The sequence below is a fragment of the Taudactylus pleione genome, unplaced genomic scaffold (genome assembly GCF_031769625.1).
Source record: "Taudactylus pleione unplaced genomic scaffold, aTauple2 ptg000149l, whole genome shotgun sequence".
Taxonomy (NCBI): domain Eukaryota; kingdom Metazoa; phylum Chordata; class Amphibia; order Anura; family Myobatrachidae; genus Taudactylus; species Taudactylus pleione.
The window spans coordinates 243,834-261,272 of NW_028284551.1; the positions used below are offsets into that span (position 1 = coordinate 243,834).

Sequence of the window (17,439 nt, forward strand, 5' to 3'; positions counted from 1 at the left end):
ATGCTTTGGGGAAACAGGAATTTATTTCTCTTCTGTAACTACTAACAAAATCTAGCTCTCATTCTCGAGTCTCTTTCTTTCTTTGCGTGCCAGATGTTCGACCATATAAACCAAAAACATTTCCACAGTTCCACCACCATTACAACATATCCGAATATATATTTTTTATCTTTTTTTTGTCTTCCCTTTATTTTTTCTTGTGTATTATACAATCTATTATATATGTAATTGAAACATACTATATGACCAGATAATTAAATTACATTTTAAAAATAAATATCTACTATAGAATTAGGAGCTGCTCTGTACTGCATCCGGGCACCGATCCCACAAGGTGCTTTCATATGTGCCATCAAAAATAGCGTTGCGTCCCATCTGAGGCACACTTGCCAAAGGTTGGCAACCCTTGACCTATATGATGGGCTATTCTATAATACTCTACTATCCAAAAAATCATTAAGTATGGAGGAGCTATGAAAAAATTTATAATATTATGTACATTTACAAAAATAATCTTATTCCTTCTTGAATGAGGTATATTGTCGCTTAATGAACAGACATATTTCAGTATTTTTGCCATGCTGTGGTTAAATAAAAAATATTTTATGGAACATGTGAAATGTCCACATTCTTCAGGGAGTGGAGGGTTACGTTTAGGCCGCGGTGGGGGAGAGTTAGGGTTAGGCACTAGGGGGAAGGTCAGGGTTAGGCTACAGGAGGGAAGGGTTAGACACTAGCGGGTGAGCTGGGGGTCAGAGTTAGGATTAAGGGCGTTACCACCATAACCGCTGCAGGATGAGCCAGAACTCATTATGATGTCACTGTCAGACCCGGAATATACCGCTAGAGCTGCCGGATCTGCCAAACAGGGTAAGTCTTTGCTGGGCCAGCAGGTCCTTTTTGTTGACATTCTAAGCCTGTCTACATGATGAATGTCGACAAAATATTCCACACCCAAGACATCTGCTCAAAAATTAGCAGGTTTGTTGGGTGGGATTTGAGCAGATTATGGGTGGGGCTTATTTTGTCCCACTTGTGTGTGTTGAAATATTTAGAGCATGGAAAAGGCAATTACGGAGAATTAAACAGCAAAAATGAATTGTGTTAAATCAAATGTTTATAGTCAAAACTCTGGAGTAAAAAGTGTATGGCAAGTGAGGCACTGCCTCCCCTGTCTACCTTTTCTGTACATCCCTGATCAAAACACACCAAATTTCCAGCACTGTATACTGCTGCACCTTTGTATAATGCCCATATGAGCCCTTGGGTTCATATACTGTATGTATCTGTAAATCTGGCTCTGGTACTAGCCAGTGCCTCCACAGCCATTTACCTCACTGCACTTCACTGAGTGCTAGACAGCTGGCTTCCACTATAACATGAAGATCATGAGCGTGGGTTTCCCTGCTACAGTGACTAGTCAACACAGGGCAGGTACCACATATGGGAGGGAAGGGGACACAAACACAGCATGCTGCTTCTCAGAGGATACCAACCTTGGTCTAAACCTGAATCTCCTGGGCTGTAGGCCTCCTCATATTAACATGATTGAGATTAGAGAAAACAGTTGATTAATGAAGGACTTCGATGGACTTTGAAGTCTTACTTTCATTCTTTCCACTTTGAAGTCATACTTTCATTCTTTCATTCTATCCACCAAATACATTTGGTGGATAGAATGATTCAGAAATGTGCGCAGACCCACGTGTTTTAGATTTGGTTCGAATTCATCGTTGTGCTTTTGGTTTTGACAAATCCACCCTCAAATGTTTTGGTTCGTTTTTGGTATTGGATTTCTTTAAAAGTTGATAAAAAACGCTAAAATCATGTAACCTGAACCAGTTTTTGTTCCTACTGTATTATTAACATCAATAAGATTCACTTCCAGTCATTCCCAGTCACTTTTGACCACATGACACTTACAGCACCTGAAATCACAAGGGCAGGACTAAAATGGAATACAAAATATGGGAGGATCCAGTTTTTAGATCTGAGTTCTGAACTTGCGAGAAGACCCGAACCAGGACTCGGCTCAACTCAGGACCCCAAAGTTTGCGTGTGTTTGGTTTTCAGCAAAACCAAACTGCTCATCTCTAATTTCTATATGAGCACCCACTGCCGCAAAGGAAGGTGCAGAGTGATGTTCAGTTGCCAATTCACAAAGCAATATCTGGCTGGACACTTTTAGGTCTAATTCAGAGATAGATGCTGTAGCACAGCTGCTGCATCATTGTACGCAGCAGCTGTGCTACAATATGCAAAAGCCCCAGGAGGCATCTTAAGTAAAAAGACGCCCCTACTGTTGGCCTCTCTGATCTGATGCGGCATCCGAGGACACAGCCATCAGATCATCTGCATGACCATCGGACATCTTGCTAACCCTTAGGTTACTCAGGATGTCTGGAGAAATCATGCTGCCGGGGCCAATGAAGTGGCGTCCAAGGACGCAGCCACTGACTTTGGCCATTTTCTGGGATGCTCCATGTCAGTGACCCCAAACGCCATCAGCATGTCTGTCATGTTACAGTGTTTGGGGCACTGTGAGCGACATCCCAGTCCCAGATCTGCACATCCTTAGTGCTGCTTCTGCTCATGCACAGATCTAAAAACATCGGTGAAGTGTGTAAACATTGGATTTTTAAATTAGGCCACAAGTGTGAAGTGGACATATTGGCAGCTTTGCACTTAGTGATAAGCTATGTACTCTTGCATGTTTGGGTATACACCAAAAGCACTGGCCAGTCACAAAGTGCATGCTATCAATTTGATGAATGATATATAAATGGTGCACTGATAGAAATAGCAAACAAAAATTGATATCTTTAACAATAAAGACTTCTCTTCTCCTACTAGTCTGAGCTAAAGTGATAGAATTAAAACAAATATAATTTTTTCACAGAAATTGAATAAATAGCTGATAATATATATCATGCAAAGCATGGAAGATGTTAAAAAGCTGCCATAGTGTGTGAGAAAGAGTTTAGCAACTGATGCCTGGGAGCATGGTATGACAATTAGGGAGATATAGTGCCATATATGGTCAGGGAGCCAGGGATTTTCAAGAAATGCCAAGAGATAGGCACTTTTAGCCTGGGAGAAAGGAAATGCAATTTAAAGTCTTTATGACCACAGTATAACCTCGTAACTGAAGGAATCACTCCATCGACTCTCCACGCAGAAAAGTTTAAGTTTTCCAAAACACAGAAACAAAGTGAAAATGTTTAGCTGCAAGGTACGGTTATTGGGAATGTTGCAGAGGAATGTCTGACTTGGTAGTGTTCCCACAGGATGTTTTATTTATATCTGTGGAACACGGAACCATTTACACTCAGTGATATAGTGGTATAACTTCAAGTGTCCATCATATGGTTACCTACCAGAGTCATCACAAGCTGGGTAGATGTTTTTTTACAGCTGTGTGGCATATTATGTATTGGGGCACAAATGTGCTGCATATTATGTATTGGTGGTACAAATATGTAGAATAATTATGAACTGGAGGCATTGATATGTAGCATAATTATGAATTGGGGCAATTGGGGGCAGTGTTATGAGGCACAATACGATTTTAGGGCTCAGCTGTGTAGCATATTATTTGGGGAATTTCTATATAGTATATTATGAATTTGGGACACTGCTGTGTGGCATATTATAATTTGGGGTCACTAATGTGTGGCATAGTATGAATTGGAGGGAGCAGGGGCAGTGGATGAAATGTTGCCTAGGGCGCCCAGACATCTTGCACCGGCCCTGTGTATACAATTTTAAATAGTTGACCTGGTAACTCAAACCCAGAACTTCACTGACATAGCAAGTTGTCACAGTACTGCACATGGGATGTCATGGGACTTAGGGTAACATATGTACTAGCTAGATTGATTTGGGAAACTGTTAGGGTTTCAGGACTCATTGGGGCTTCTCTCAATGCTCCATGCATAGTTTGAAGAACCAGGGCAGCTGACAACCCTGCTGGGCCTTTGTACTGCTCGGGGAGGTGTAACCAGACCCCCTCCTTAAGAAAAAAAAAATATATATATATTCGCGGCCACACAGGTGGGCACTGGTGTCCGGTGTGGGGGGGCGCCAGTGTCTGGGGGGAGAGGCGAATGTGATCAATCTCCCCGCAGGGAAAGAGAGGACTGACTGCTGTACCCTCTCTCCCTATCCCAGCTCACAGTGTGACAGCAGATTGTGTGCTGGGCTGGGGAGAGAGGCTGCTGCTGAGAGTCCTCTCTCTCCCTGCCTAAAGTACCGCATTGGGAGAGAGAACATTAGGGGGGGGGGGCTGCAGAAGACAGGCCTGGGCCTGGGTAACGAGTACTTTCTCCAACCTCTCCCCACCCCCCTTGGGGTGCCCCTGGGAAGAACTGGCAATGAGACATGCAATATAGGGCCTGATTCAGCAAGGAAAGCAGTTGCTTATACACACTCAGTTGGCTGATCAATTCGCACTGCGCACTGTATGTATCGCAGTGAGCGTGCGCAAGCCAGTTGCTGCATTCAGAACTGCGAACGCAGAGGATGTGCAGACCCATGGCAGAGTGATTGACAAGAAGTGCCGTTTGTGGGTGGTGACGGGGAGGTGGTCGGACGAACGCAGGTGTGCCAGTGTGTTTCAACGCTGTTGCAGGGGCGTGCTTATATTATCCACTGCTATACCAGATGCCGCCTGAGGTGTCATACTGTGCGCATAAGTAAGCAGTTCCTGAGTGAGCTCTGGGTTTCCCTAACTGTCTGATGTTCCTCGTTGTTACTGATTGTCTCACTATGTTGGCCAAGTATACGGATGTGAGTAAGGGGAAGTGGGCGTACTTATGTCAGGCTGCGAACGCAATATGATTGCAAAGATTTAAATAGCACCGCTGATATTAGCAACGTAGTGAATCAGGCCCATAGTCAGATGGTCAGACAGGTGCATAACTAGTCATTTGAAGGCCCCATAGCACACATTCATGTGTCATTGCAGTCCCCCCCATGCCACTGCAGCAGCCCCTCATGTGTCACTCCAGCCACCCTCCTCCCTTGGAGTTATCTGAACAGCCCCACTCTGTCCCTATAAGCATGAAAGCAGGCATCAGCCCCCAGCTCTCAGGCTGCACCCCGAAGTGGCTCTCAGGAAGTAGTGCCCATTATGCTGTGCCCCCCTGTAGTTGTGCCCCATATGCAGTGCCCCCTGTAGTTGTGCCCATTAAGCAAAGCCCCCTGTAGTTGTGCCCATTAAGCAATGCCCCCAGCAGTTGTGCCCATAATGCAATGCCCCCAGCAGTTGTGCCCATTATGCAATGCCCCCTGTAGCTGTGCCCATTAAGCAGTGCCCCCAGTAGATGTGGCCCTTATGCAATACCACCAATAGTTGGGCCCCTTCTGCAATGTTCCCTATAGTTGTGCCCATTATGCAATGCCAGCAGTAGTTGTGGGTCTTATACAATGCCCTCTGTAGCTGTGTCCATTATGCAATGCCCCCAGTAGTTGTGCCCCTTCTGCAATGCCCCCTGTAGTTATGCCCATTAAGCAGTGCCCCCAGTAGATGTGGCCCTTATGCAATACCCCCAGTAGTTGTGCCCCCCCTGCAATGCTCCCTGTAGTCGTGCCCCCTAAAATAGTGCCCCCAGTACTAGCTCTCCCTCCCGGCTAGTCAGGGCTTCCTAGTCCCGCCATCGCTGCTGCTGCCGCTTCCGCTACCTGCTGGATCTAACTGGATCCAGCAGGCACGTGGGCTACTCACATCGCGGGTGACATCATGACATCACCAGCGCACTGCATTACTGGGAACGCTGGCCTCTGAAGTGATCAGTGGCTTCTTCAGCCTCTGTTCGCTTCAGAGGCCAGCGTCCACAGTACCAGTGGAGGTCTGCCAAGCTGCAAGCTGGGAGTCGCATCGGAAAAACAAAAGAGCATGCGGCGCGAGAGTCGCAGGTTGGCCACCCGTTCTAGAAGATAATAGCTAGAATCTGATTGGTTGTTATGGGCAACATCTCCAATTCTAAAACTCTCACTTCAGTAAATATACCCCTAAGTATCTATTCTTTGCTTTAGTTTCTACGTAAAGCCCAGCAAAATATAAAATACAGTATAGCCAGCAAAGTACAATATAGTAAAATATAAAGTATAGCCTCATATATCATACAAAGTGGACAATCCTATTCCATACAAAGGGTGCGAGTTGCCGCTGCAACGCACTAAAATGGCGGCAATGGACCGGCACCTCACTCTCTTCGCTGCCAGCTCCGAACCCAAATTAGCTGAATTTTACATTTTCATAGAATCCAGGCTACTGTAAAGTGCTGCCGTTGCCGCCATGATCTTTGTATGGGAGATATGCACATGACTACTCTATTTGTCTTATTTTACTTATTGTTGTTTCTTTTGTTTTCTGTTTATGTTCATCTTGTAAAATTATAAAACTCTTTTTTTCCCCAAACATAAACTCAATTAAAAAAAAAGTATAAACAAAGACATTCAGGTATGATATTATACTTATTAGTAAGAGTAAGAGCCGTAGCATTATTATAATAGCAGTATTGTGTTAACAATGTTAATATTAAAGTAAAATCATCTGTAGCAGTGATGCAAAAATACTAAAATAGTAGTAATAGCTGCAGTGTAAATATATACATATATTTGCCGAATTGCTGTGTGTTTAGAGGGCTTGAGAGAGCGGAGTGATGAAACTGGCACTCATAGCTAGGGAAGCCAATCCCGCCCTACTTTTGTAATCGTGGGATTCCCAGGATTGAATTGTACAAAGAAACTATTATTATTCTGTCTGTTTACTAAGGTCATACTGAGTGACTACAAATAAAAGTAAAACTACCTGCTTTTATTAACATTTTGAAACCGTAAGTATTAAACACAAACTTTATTTCACTAATTAACACGAATGTCCATGATATCTGACAATGAATATTTGCCAACATCGCAAATTGTTATTTATTGTAATATGAGCGGAGGAGACAAAGCGTCAGTAGCTTCCTCTCCCAGACGTCAGTACTTTGTGCAGATCAGCTGCTGCTGCTGAATGCATGCTCTGCCTCAAAGTGCCTCAAAGTGTGCAATATTTCAGGTATTCACAATGAGCATGCTCTATAGAAAAGAAGCCGTCCAGCAGAGACCAATGTGTCAGGCATAAGCCATGGCGGTGAGAGGCAGAATCCTTTCACAGCGACATGTACAGTTATTATGTCATCACATAATTTGGTTGAGAAACTACTTTGTGTACAGACCAGTCTAAGGTGACCTACACAATGGCGCTGCTTAATGTGCTAGATACAAGAGAATGTCATTATAACTGGACTATCCCCTGAGATGACATCATTGTGGATTGTGAGTTACCAGCCTGTAGCAGTCACTCTTTCCCATAACCAATCACTGACGAGGCCGCCGAGAGGAATGGGGGGGAGCGGGTAATAATTACCCAGGCCTGGGCTTGTTGGAGGGGCCTGGCAGGGGCCCGGGTCCAACTCCACCTCTTGCTCCCCTTCATACCTGTCAGCAGCATTAGCTGAATGGGGTGGGGAGGTTGCTCGCGCTGAGTAGCAGCCTGTTCAGGAGTGTGGGGGGTGAGGTGAGCGATCACACTGATCACATCCCTTTCCCTGGATCTGCCCCGGGCTGAGGGGCTCACAGCGCCCCCCTGTTCAGTGCCCAGCGCCGCTTTGCAGTGCCTCCCACAATTAGGCCTCAACTGAAAGTACCTGGGGCTGGCCAAGCTTTCGACTACCCTGATCACTGATATGGGCTGATAGGAAATCCTGTTGGATGAAAATTAATTAAATGAATGTTTTTTGTAATTGAATTATGCTATCCTTACTAATACATTTTAGTGATATTTGCCCTCTCAGGAGGATCTACCATCAGATAATTAATCAAACATATTCTAAAAAAAATTATTTGAAGATGACATGTAATGTCTAATTTTCTTTTTAATAAAAACTATTTGAGTAAAAAAAAAAAAAAAAAAAGATGACCATGGACAATAGATTGGCAGGTGAATATCCACCCACTATAATGGTTATCATACTCCTTAGATATGATATATTCTAAGGTTTGTAGAGATTAGTAGGTAGATTTTTATGAAACCTATAAAAATATCTCCCTTTTATCCCCAGTGCTGAGTGCTGAGTAGTTTATGATTATCTAGGATGTAAACTGTCATGGACTTTAGAGGAATTGTTGTAAGTACAGACAAAACAATATGCATAGCAGTGGCCGTGTTTCCTGACCGGCTTGTTACATTGTCTTCTAACTGCGGTGACTGTAACAAGATGAAAGCCTGCGGCACATCATTCATTTGCTTCATTAGTATTAAAGATCTAAGAGAGCGGCCACAAAACTTATAGTCAAACCAAATGAAAGGGGATGAAGCTGTAACTAAAATAAATGAAGTAGCCAGATAATTTAGCAGCCTCATGTGTGTATATAACGTGTAGATTTAATGTATATACTGTAATGTGTATATATTATATCACAGCTGAAAGCAATTTAAACAAACCACAGTTCTACTCCACTCCATGTATACATAGCAAAAAGACATTGGAAGTTCTGCACAGTATGATAACATAGATAAATACATAGGGACTAATTCAGAGGTTAATGCAGTTTCGATGTTGGACACAAGTGGACGATTTATTCAGTCAGCGCATGCGTTCCAATAGCACTGGGCATGGGTTCCTATGGTTACTGCTGAAATCCGCAGCACAAATTTGGATGCAGAGAGGCAATGTTAGTGGGTGTTTCTGGGTGGTAGCCAGACACGTGAATGTTGCGGCATTTTCCACAGTTGCTCTGATTTCGGCGCCCATGGTCAGATGGACATTCTGCATCTCCATAGGGCTGGTGCAATGTTCAATGTTGCAATTGATGGTGCGTCCTATACAAATAGTGTATTAGTGCCACAGACAGTGGGCGTCTCTGTACGAATCCCATAAGCACAGACGCGGCTGCATTAGCGTCCACCTCTGAATCAGGACCATCAGGGTTGCTGCACCGTTGAATGCAAGTCAGTTTGCCAGATGTATCTTGCGTGTGTTTTCATTGTGCATGCTATGGAGTGGAGTGTGCACAAGCATGGGCATAACTGGGTTAAAAAAGGGGTCAGTATCTATAAAGGGTGCATATTTGTAATACTTACCTCTCCGAAGTCCTGCGTCAGCTGTAGCAGCGCTGCACAAATCACCTGGAAAATGGCATCGTTGACATTTTCCCAGCGTTTTGCGCATGCGCAGTAGGGAAATCGGCAAGAAGATGACAGCACAGCAGGTGGGACGATGCAACAAACGATGCCACGCTGCTAAATGCAGCATGGAATGACATATCGCGCTGTCTTCCATTGCATCATGCACTGTGTGCGGATGGCACGATGTATCGCTCCATCGCATTGTGGGCCTCATTCAGACCCGTTCGCGAGCGCAGTAGGCTCGCAAGCGGGTCGATGGTACCCAAATGCGCATGCGTACGATGGAGGGAGCTCCGTCGTACGCATGCACGAGACCCAGCGAGCGACGGTGTAGCCGTCGCTCGGGGTCTCACACAAAAAGGGGTCGTGCTGTCGATGGTGAGTGACAGCACGCCCCCTTAGGTGGGCGTGGCTGCCAGATGGAGGCGTTCCCATGGGAACGCCTAACGTCTGGGTCCGGCCCCACTGACATCACTAGTGATGTCAGTGTGAGTGTGCGGTCACTGAGACCCTACCGCAGGGTCTCGTCGCAAGCCCGATGGTCACGATGGTCTTGACCATCGCGACCATCATCATGGACGCTCGCATAAGCTGTGGGTAGTAACCCACAGCTATGCGAGCGTCCAAGAAGCCGCTCCAATGTTAGGTAGGAGGGCCCTGATTCAGAGCGAGCGCTCTGATCAGAGCGTCCGGCTCTGAATCAGGCCCTGTGTGTGCCCAGCATTAGTCACATGGGTATGTACAAATCACACTGCTCTACACCAGTGCATGAGAATTCTGGCATTGTGTTACTTATCAGGATGGGAATTTCAGATATCTGTAATCTCCCTATGCACTTGTCTCTGATTTTAGCTTTATAATCTATATCATTTCTTAGTATACATGAGAGAAGTGATATGTCACCAGACATCGTTGTTTCTATGTATCAGGATAATATGTATTTCTACAGGAAAATGTATGCAGTGGTACTTTTTAAGATTTAAAATGTATAATTCACTAAATGGATGTGAAATAGCTATGATTATAAGAAATATGCAGTGTAATGCCTGTTAGAGCATAGGCTTCCCTTTGTTACAAGAACAATCTATAGCCTAAACATTGGGTTACTCTCAAAGTTAGCTTCTGATAAATGTGGTTATTATGCCGGCTGTTTTGCAATTATTGGCCTAGTAACTTACCAATATTATATGTTATTTGGTCTGCTGTAGTTTTTAAATTTGTTTTTACTGCATCATTACCACTTAATCTTAGTGAATTATCTTTGGCTTCAAACAGTAATATATTTCTTTATGGATGACTATAAATGACACACCAAAGATGCCATTGTTCTCTCTATTATACAGTACTGAAGAGATCTCAGGGCCGGCTCCAGGTATGTTCCACCTGAGCGGCCGCACAAGGGCGCCACCTACAGTGGGCGCGCCGATTTTCAGCAGCCATTTTCCCTGGCTGGCCCGGCCCTTTCATGTAGGGCTCTGCCCAGCCCACCCACCCCGCTGCTGTGCTTTCGCCCTACCCTATAACACCACCACCAGCCGCTGAGCGCTGACAGTCCCTCCTGTCCTAGATTGAGCTGGGCGGGCCGGGTGTGACGTCACACACCATCCCTGCCCATGCAGTCTCTGACTTCGGCAGGCGGTGGCGGCTGTGTGGACGACGTGGTGGACTGTGGATGCCACAGTGGGCACTGGCTGCTGATGCTTCACCGCTAGTGTGGGCGGCTGGCCGGCCAGCGGACCGGACGAGTGTGTGGGGGCTCACCCTGAGCGTGTCTGCACCCTGGTCTCTGAGGCTGCGGATGCGGAGGTCTGGACGAGGTGACGAGGGCATCCGTGCGGAGCAGAGACGGTAAGTGAATGTGCTCATCACATCACCATGGGCTCAGGCTGGCTGCTGGCACTGGCAGGCTGTGGGTGTGACTATGTGCCGGCGTGCCGCACCCCACTACATACAGCCTGCCTGTCAGTGCCAGCAGCCAGCCCGTGAGTAAAAAAACGGTGCCGGAGTATGAATGGATGCTGCGGCCATGTGTGCGGCAACCATTCAGTGACCGGAGAGGGCTAGGGGAAGCCCAGCTAGTGAGGCTCCCCCCAGCCTGACGTTAGTTGGAGGCATGCCATGCGGGCACGCCTCCAAATAACGTCACATAGGGGGCGTGGCATATGGTAATTGGTACACCCCCCCATTTTCGGTCGCTCGCGGTGAAGCGATGTAAGGGCGCCCTCTTAAGAGCCGGCACAGGGTGCTCCGACCCCTGGAGCCGGCCCTGAGAGACCTATTAAGGTTAATACAGATTCCTGCAAGCTGGATATTTGGTTCTGCTTATGTAGCTTTATTAGGTACAGTATGTAGAGCCATAATTAAGTTTACCTAAAGTTCAGGATGAATTATTGGCCAAAGAGGGCATATAATAAGCAGTCTTCATATTAACTGAAGACCACTGACTGGGAAACATTTATATTGAGAGCAGCTGTTGATCCTGTTGTAATTACCAGTGGGAACACCTGGTAACTTTGGGCAAGTCATTATGGGTTAAGTCCCCCATACATCTGCAATGTATTGGGCCAGTTTCCCGATCAACAAACGCCAGGGTCGGTGCACTGGTGAAATTTGCCGACCACGATCAAAATATGATTGTGATCAGCAAATAGGGGATTTTTAACATAAAGAATTTCACCAATTCCCTGATGGATCAGCGATCATCGATGTCCACCGATTGGCCTTTCTGAATGTCGGATCGGTAGTTCCGGTCTGACCGGGGATTCGGTGAAACAGCCGGCAGGTATATGGGGCCCTTCAGTTGTGTTGAGATGTAGTGTGCGCAGTTGCAGAGGAAGCTAAATCAGCTCCTACATCCCTCTTAATAATCCGATTTAATCATTACAGCTTTTATAATATTACAAGGGCAGCAGAAAGCAATAAGCATAACATATGCCGCTGCCAACATAGATTTGATTTAATAAGAAGCAATTACATTATGTATACTATGTAGCCTCCGTTCTCTTCCATCCCAGGGACATTTCATGATTACAGATGATAATTTAAATTAAAACTTTAGACACACAGTAAATAGTAACCTAATCAGAAGCTGATTTACAACAACTAAACAAAGGCAAAATCCTGCAGAGACACAGGAATGACTGCAGACCAACATACCTGGTGCTGAAGCAATTGTTTAACTTCTCATGACAAATTTTAGTCTGATTAATAAAAAATTCTATAAAGGGTTTAGTGACGTCCATGCAACAGGTGTCAATGTAATAAGAAATACTGGATCTCATTCATACCCGGTCGCAAGTGCTGAGCGCTCGCAATCGGGTCGATGTTAAGGCCCTGCACACGCGCAGCGACCGCACTGCGCGTACGCAAGCCCCGGAGCGAGAGAGAAACTCTCTCGCTCCGGAGCTCACTACAAAAGGGGCGGCTGTCGATGGTGACCAGGAGGCCGCACTTAAACAAACTAGCGGCCGCCCTCATTCAGAGAGAGCGATTGCTTCTTGCGACTGCCTCTGAATGAGGGCCACTGTTATGAAACACTAGGGGGTCAATTCAATTAGGAGCAAGTTTGCATAAGTGAGTTTGTTTCATGAAACTTCCATACTTCGTGTGAATGCGCTCACCCGAGAAATGCAAGTTCCAATTAGAAAAGCCAATTTGTGGTACTCGCGGCGAGGTTGCGTGACTTTTCTACAAAATGCAACCTGAGAGAAGTGCAAAAGAGATAGCAGGACTATATAGAAGGTTATTAGTGGCCATAAGAAAAGTACTGGAGGTCCTTAAAAGGTATCATATTGCCGATTTGTGCACTTTTTATTAATGGTTGAATAATAATAGCAAGCAAGTGTTATTCAGCAAATTAAAGTCTTTCCAGTATTTTTGGGTAATGAAAAATGTAGTAATCCTTCAATCTTTTCATATACGTTTATAGAAAGTTGGAATAAACACTTTTAACTCTCATCTGAAAGTTTTAAAACCCCTCTCCCATAAATACAACACCCATACATACCTGTTCCACATAATTTACACCTCCACATACCTGTCCTACATAATTTACACCTCCACATACCTGTCCCACATAATTTACACCTCCACATACCTGTCCCACATCATTTACACCTCAACATACCTGTCCCACATCATTTACACCTTCACATACCTGTCCCACATCATTTACACCTTCACATACCTGTCCCACATCATTTACACCTTCACATACCTGTCCCACATCACTTACACCTCCACATGCCTGTCCCACATCACTTACACCTCCACAGACCTGTCCCACATCATTTACACCTTCACATACCTGTCCTACATCATTTACACCTCCACATACCTGTTCTACATCATTTAGCCCATTATTTTGCTTTTTAGAGAACCTGAAAACTGACATGATTTTATTGGCCAAATTATGGTATGTATTTGAACCGCTCCAAGTGCATGACTCATTGCATTATGGGTGTGGAACTTGTGGGGCTCATGCATAGCGAGTACTACACTAGTTGGCAGAGAGCAAATTGAATTCAATTGCTCTGAGCATGCTCAGAACCATATACAAACGCACATGTGCCCATGCAGATTTTCTACTTTTTTCCATTTCCACCTGTCTCCTGCAGTTTGTGCCCGAATTGGCAGATCTGGGCAGGGCATGTTCACTCAATTATGGTCACTTGCATACTTTGAAATAGATGAAAATACGTCTAGAAAAAACAGGCTACAGACTATGAATACCGTTTAGTCGCTATTTAGCGCTGCAAGTCACTTAAGAAAGAATTGCTTTCCAGTCCAATCGTGTGGTTCCAAAGCACGAAAAGTTATTTAAGTAAAAAGGGATAACACGATGTAAGAGTTAACAATTAGAGAAAAAAGCAATAAAATAGGACAGCCGATACATATGCGTGCGCACTGGTCCCAGTATACAGTCATCAGTCCTGAAGTCTGCGGTCGCAAAGAAGATGTGTGTACACTGAGGTCAGGACACAGCCTATATACCTTACAGGTTTCAGAGTTAACAAAGGGACAAATTGACAGGTTCTCATTGGTTCATGCTTCTGGTCAATCTGGTCATTGGTCAGTTCATACGTTGTCATGAGGGGTATGGCTCAGTCTTCCAACAGTCACATTGTGTAGCTTCCCGCCGAAGAACTGGTTAATACTGGCTACAACACTGCATACAAATAATGACATTCTATTCAATAACTCCCTATCATCCATAACTAGCTGACGCATGATGCGACTTCTTTGCTGATAGATACGGATGTCTGCAAATAAACAGGGATTTAGTATGATACCAAACATGACATGTCCCCTGTATTCTGAACCTTAGATCTTTTTTAAGTATATCTCATATCATATTTATTAGATAACAAATACCTTTAATAACTCTAATTATTATCTATACTGTGTGGGAACCATTTTATATGTATGCGTTCGCATATGTGTGTCTGTGTATTGAAATAGCAAATGTGCGTCTATGTGTATGTACGTGAATATATACAGATGAGCGTCTATGTGTAAGTATGTGAATACGCATATGAGCATCTGTGTGTATACCATATATGTATATATATGTGTGCGTTATGTGCGTCAGTGTATGTGTGTTGTGAATTCGCATTTGTGCGCATTGGATTGCACCGACGCAAAGTAGCATCCTAGTAATACGTCATCAGACCATAGACGACTATATCGTCAGATAATAATTGTAAAGCGATCGTATCCAATTATCTGACTTTGACAGGACCTAGCAAGCCACTTGTGATTTGCTGTTGTCGAACGATCTGCAAACGCTGATCAATGTTTCCCATCTGAAAATGGGCATGTTGACGAAAATACACTATTCTGAGGTGTAACTTACTCCGATTTTACTCCCTACTCAATCAACCCATGTTTGTTTCCCTGTGGTTACATGGAGTTTTGGAGATCCAGTTCCACCCACTGTCCAATGATATATTTGTAGGCTAGGTGATGCTGGTTTGTGTACCTGTGACAGCACTACAGTATATGTTGGTGCTATACAGGTAAACTCATAATAATAATAATAATTATAATAATAATAATAATAATAATAATAATAATAATAATAATAATAATAATAATAATAATAATAACCATTATTGTAACAATCTTCATGATGTCTGTCATTCTGACGAGCCAGTCTGTAGGGTGTCTGGTATGGTGAAAAGTAACTGGAATACCGACTACAGTGTATAAATAGAACTAATATGGGGAATTGACTAAAAAATATTATGATTTTCAATAACTGTTTCAGGGGTGAATCTGGTGCTGGCAAAACAGAGAACACCAAGAAAGTCATTCAGTACCTGGCTGTGGTGGCTTCTTCTCACAAGGGAAAGAAAGATGCCGCCATCACTGTAAGTACAGACTGCTAACAATTCATTTCGTGCACATCAATGCAGCTGATCTATGGTAGCACTTAACAAACACTCTGCAAGGGAGGAGCTTGTAAATGAAACATTGCCGAGCTAGTCATGTGTTCTCCTGCCAAGTAACTGATGTGTTAAGAATACACAGTTACATTTCAATCTTAATGTTTATGGAAAGCTAAGACTTTGTTGAACATACTTCTAAGTATTGTATAGCAACCAGGGAGAATCTAGTGTGTGTCCTTTTGACATCACAGTCACTTGAGTCTTCTTACCAAGATGTATGATTATACAATTTCTGGACAAGCTTTGAGCATATATTTGAACTGTTCTAGTATAAAATTGGACTTTTTGATATTCCCAAATATAGAGTTAAATGATTTAACTTTATGAAGAATGTAGAAAGTACTGTGTGCACTCACATTGCTTTGCAGTTTCCTTTGTGCATATACCTTTATCCGCTCCGAGTATTTTTTTATGCTTATTTCATTTATTAGACTTCTTGTTTTATAGAAATAATTAGTGGCTAGAAATACTGTTTCCAAATCATTTTAAATATATTGACTTCAGATATTATTTTGTGAATACTTAAAAATAAATTATTTACACAGATCTACTGATATTTATCTATATTTTCTTATCTTTTGATTAATCAAATGAGCCATAGATTAATGCTAACAAATGCGGGCCTTATTTATTAATGAGTTTTATCATTCACAAGTGATGAAACTCATTGCGTATGATAATGGTGTTCCAGCCAATCAGTTGCCAACTGTCATTTTTCAAACAGATGGCAGTTGGGAGCTGATTGGCTGGAGCAATCATTATCATCATACACAATAAGTTTTATCACTCGTGAATGCTAAAACTCGTTGATAAATAAGGCCCTATGTCCCTAAAATGTTTTGTGCCCATTTAAGTTCTTTTAGGTAATGTTAATATGAAACACAGAGGGGTATATTTACTAAAGTGCAGGTTTATAGAAGTGGATGTGTTGCCCATAGCAACCAATCAGATTCTAGCTATTAACTTCTAGAAGGTGGTAGATAAATGATAAGTAAAATCTGATTGGTTGCTATGGGCAACATCTCCACTTCTAAAAACCCGCACTTTAGTAAATATACCCCAGAAAGTTAACATTTAAATTACTTTGGTGTTATCTATTGATAGCAATAATCCTGAAATCAAGCTACAGCCCTTTTTGTTTGCAGAAGACTACCTGTGGCAGAACTACAATTTCCAGCATTCAAAGGTTGATAAGACATGCTGGGATTTATAGTACCAAAACTGCTATGTAGTTCTCATTTTATTAAGAATGAAGATAATTAAAGCTTTTTATGAGCAAGTTACTGCCAACAAGGTTATCATGACTATGTAATAGCACGATTGGTGTTTTAATGATGTACAATGTATTGCTGTCTATTTGATGTATGAATATCCCTATGACTCTCTCAGCTGCCCAGTCGCCTGACCAGAAGGGCACGATGGGAATTGTAGTATGATAATACCTGATTGTAAGTTATTGATATATGGAGCTTTTGTGTTAAAATAGGGACAGAATGTATTTTATATTATTCTGACATCTGTTTTACCACATTATTCAACTACAGCAAGGCCCATCTTTTGCTTACGTGAGTAAATAGATTGTACAGTGTGTGTGTTTTAGCACTGAGTGGACATTTGCATGCTATTGTTGCACACTCAATACCAGTGGTGGTGGTTATATAATAATACAATACAATGCAACAATAGCACTTGTGTTTGACACATACTGGTGTGAAATGAATGAGATCTGACAAATGTAGAACTTTGGTTGTCAACCAGATGATTCTAACGATAGGAAATAAAAAAAAAAAAATTAACAGCTAATTTCCAAAAATA

General features: G+C 43.2%; 1 protein-coding gene across 3 annotated transcripts in view; it reads left to right on the plus strand.

Moving 5' to 3' along the window:
• The window catches only part of MYH11 (myosin heavy chain 11), a 116,818-nt gene that overhangs the window by 44,212 nt on the left and 55,167 nt on the right, over positions 1 to 17,439 (plus strand). For 2 of the 3 annotated variants that reach the window (XM_088474210.1, XM_088474212.1), the window contains exons 5-6: positions 15,444 to 15,546; positions 17,169 to 17,189. In XM_088474210.1, the coding sequence (XP_088330336.1) occupies positions 15,444 to 15,546; positions 17,169 to 17,189 (124 nt within the window). The remainder of the gene's footprint in view (positions 1 to 15,443; positions 15,547 to 17,168; positions 17,190 to 17,439) is intronic. The other variant, XM_088474211.1, reaches the window with a different exon arrangement.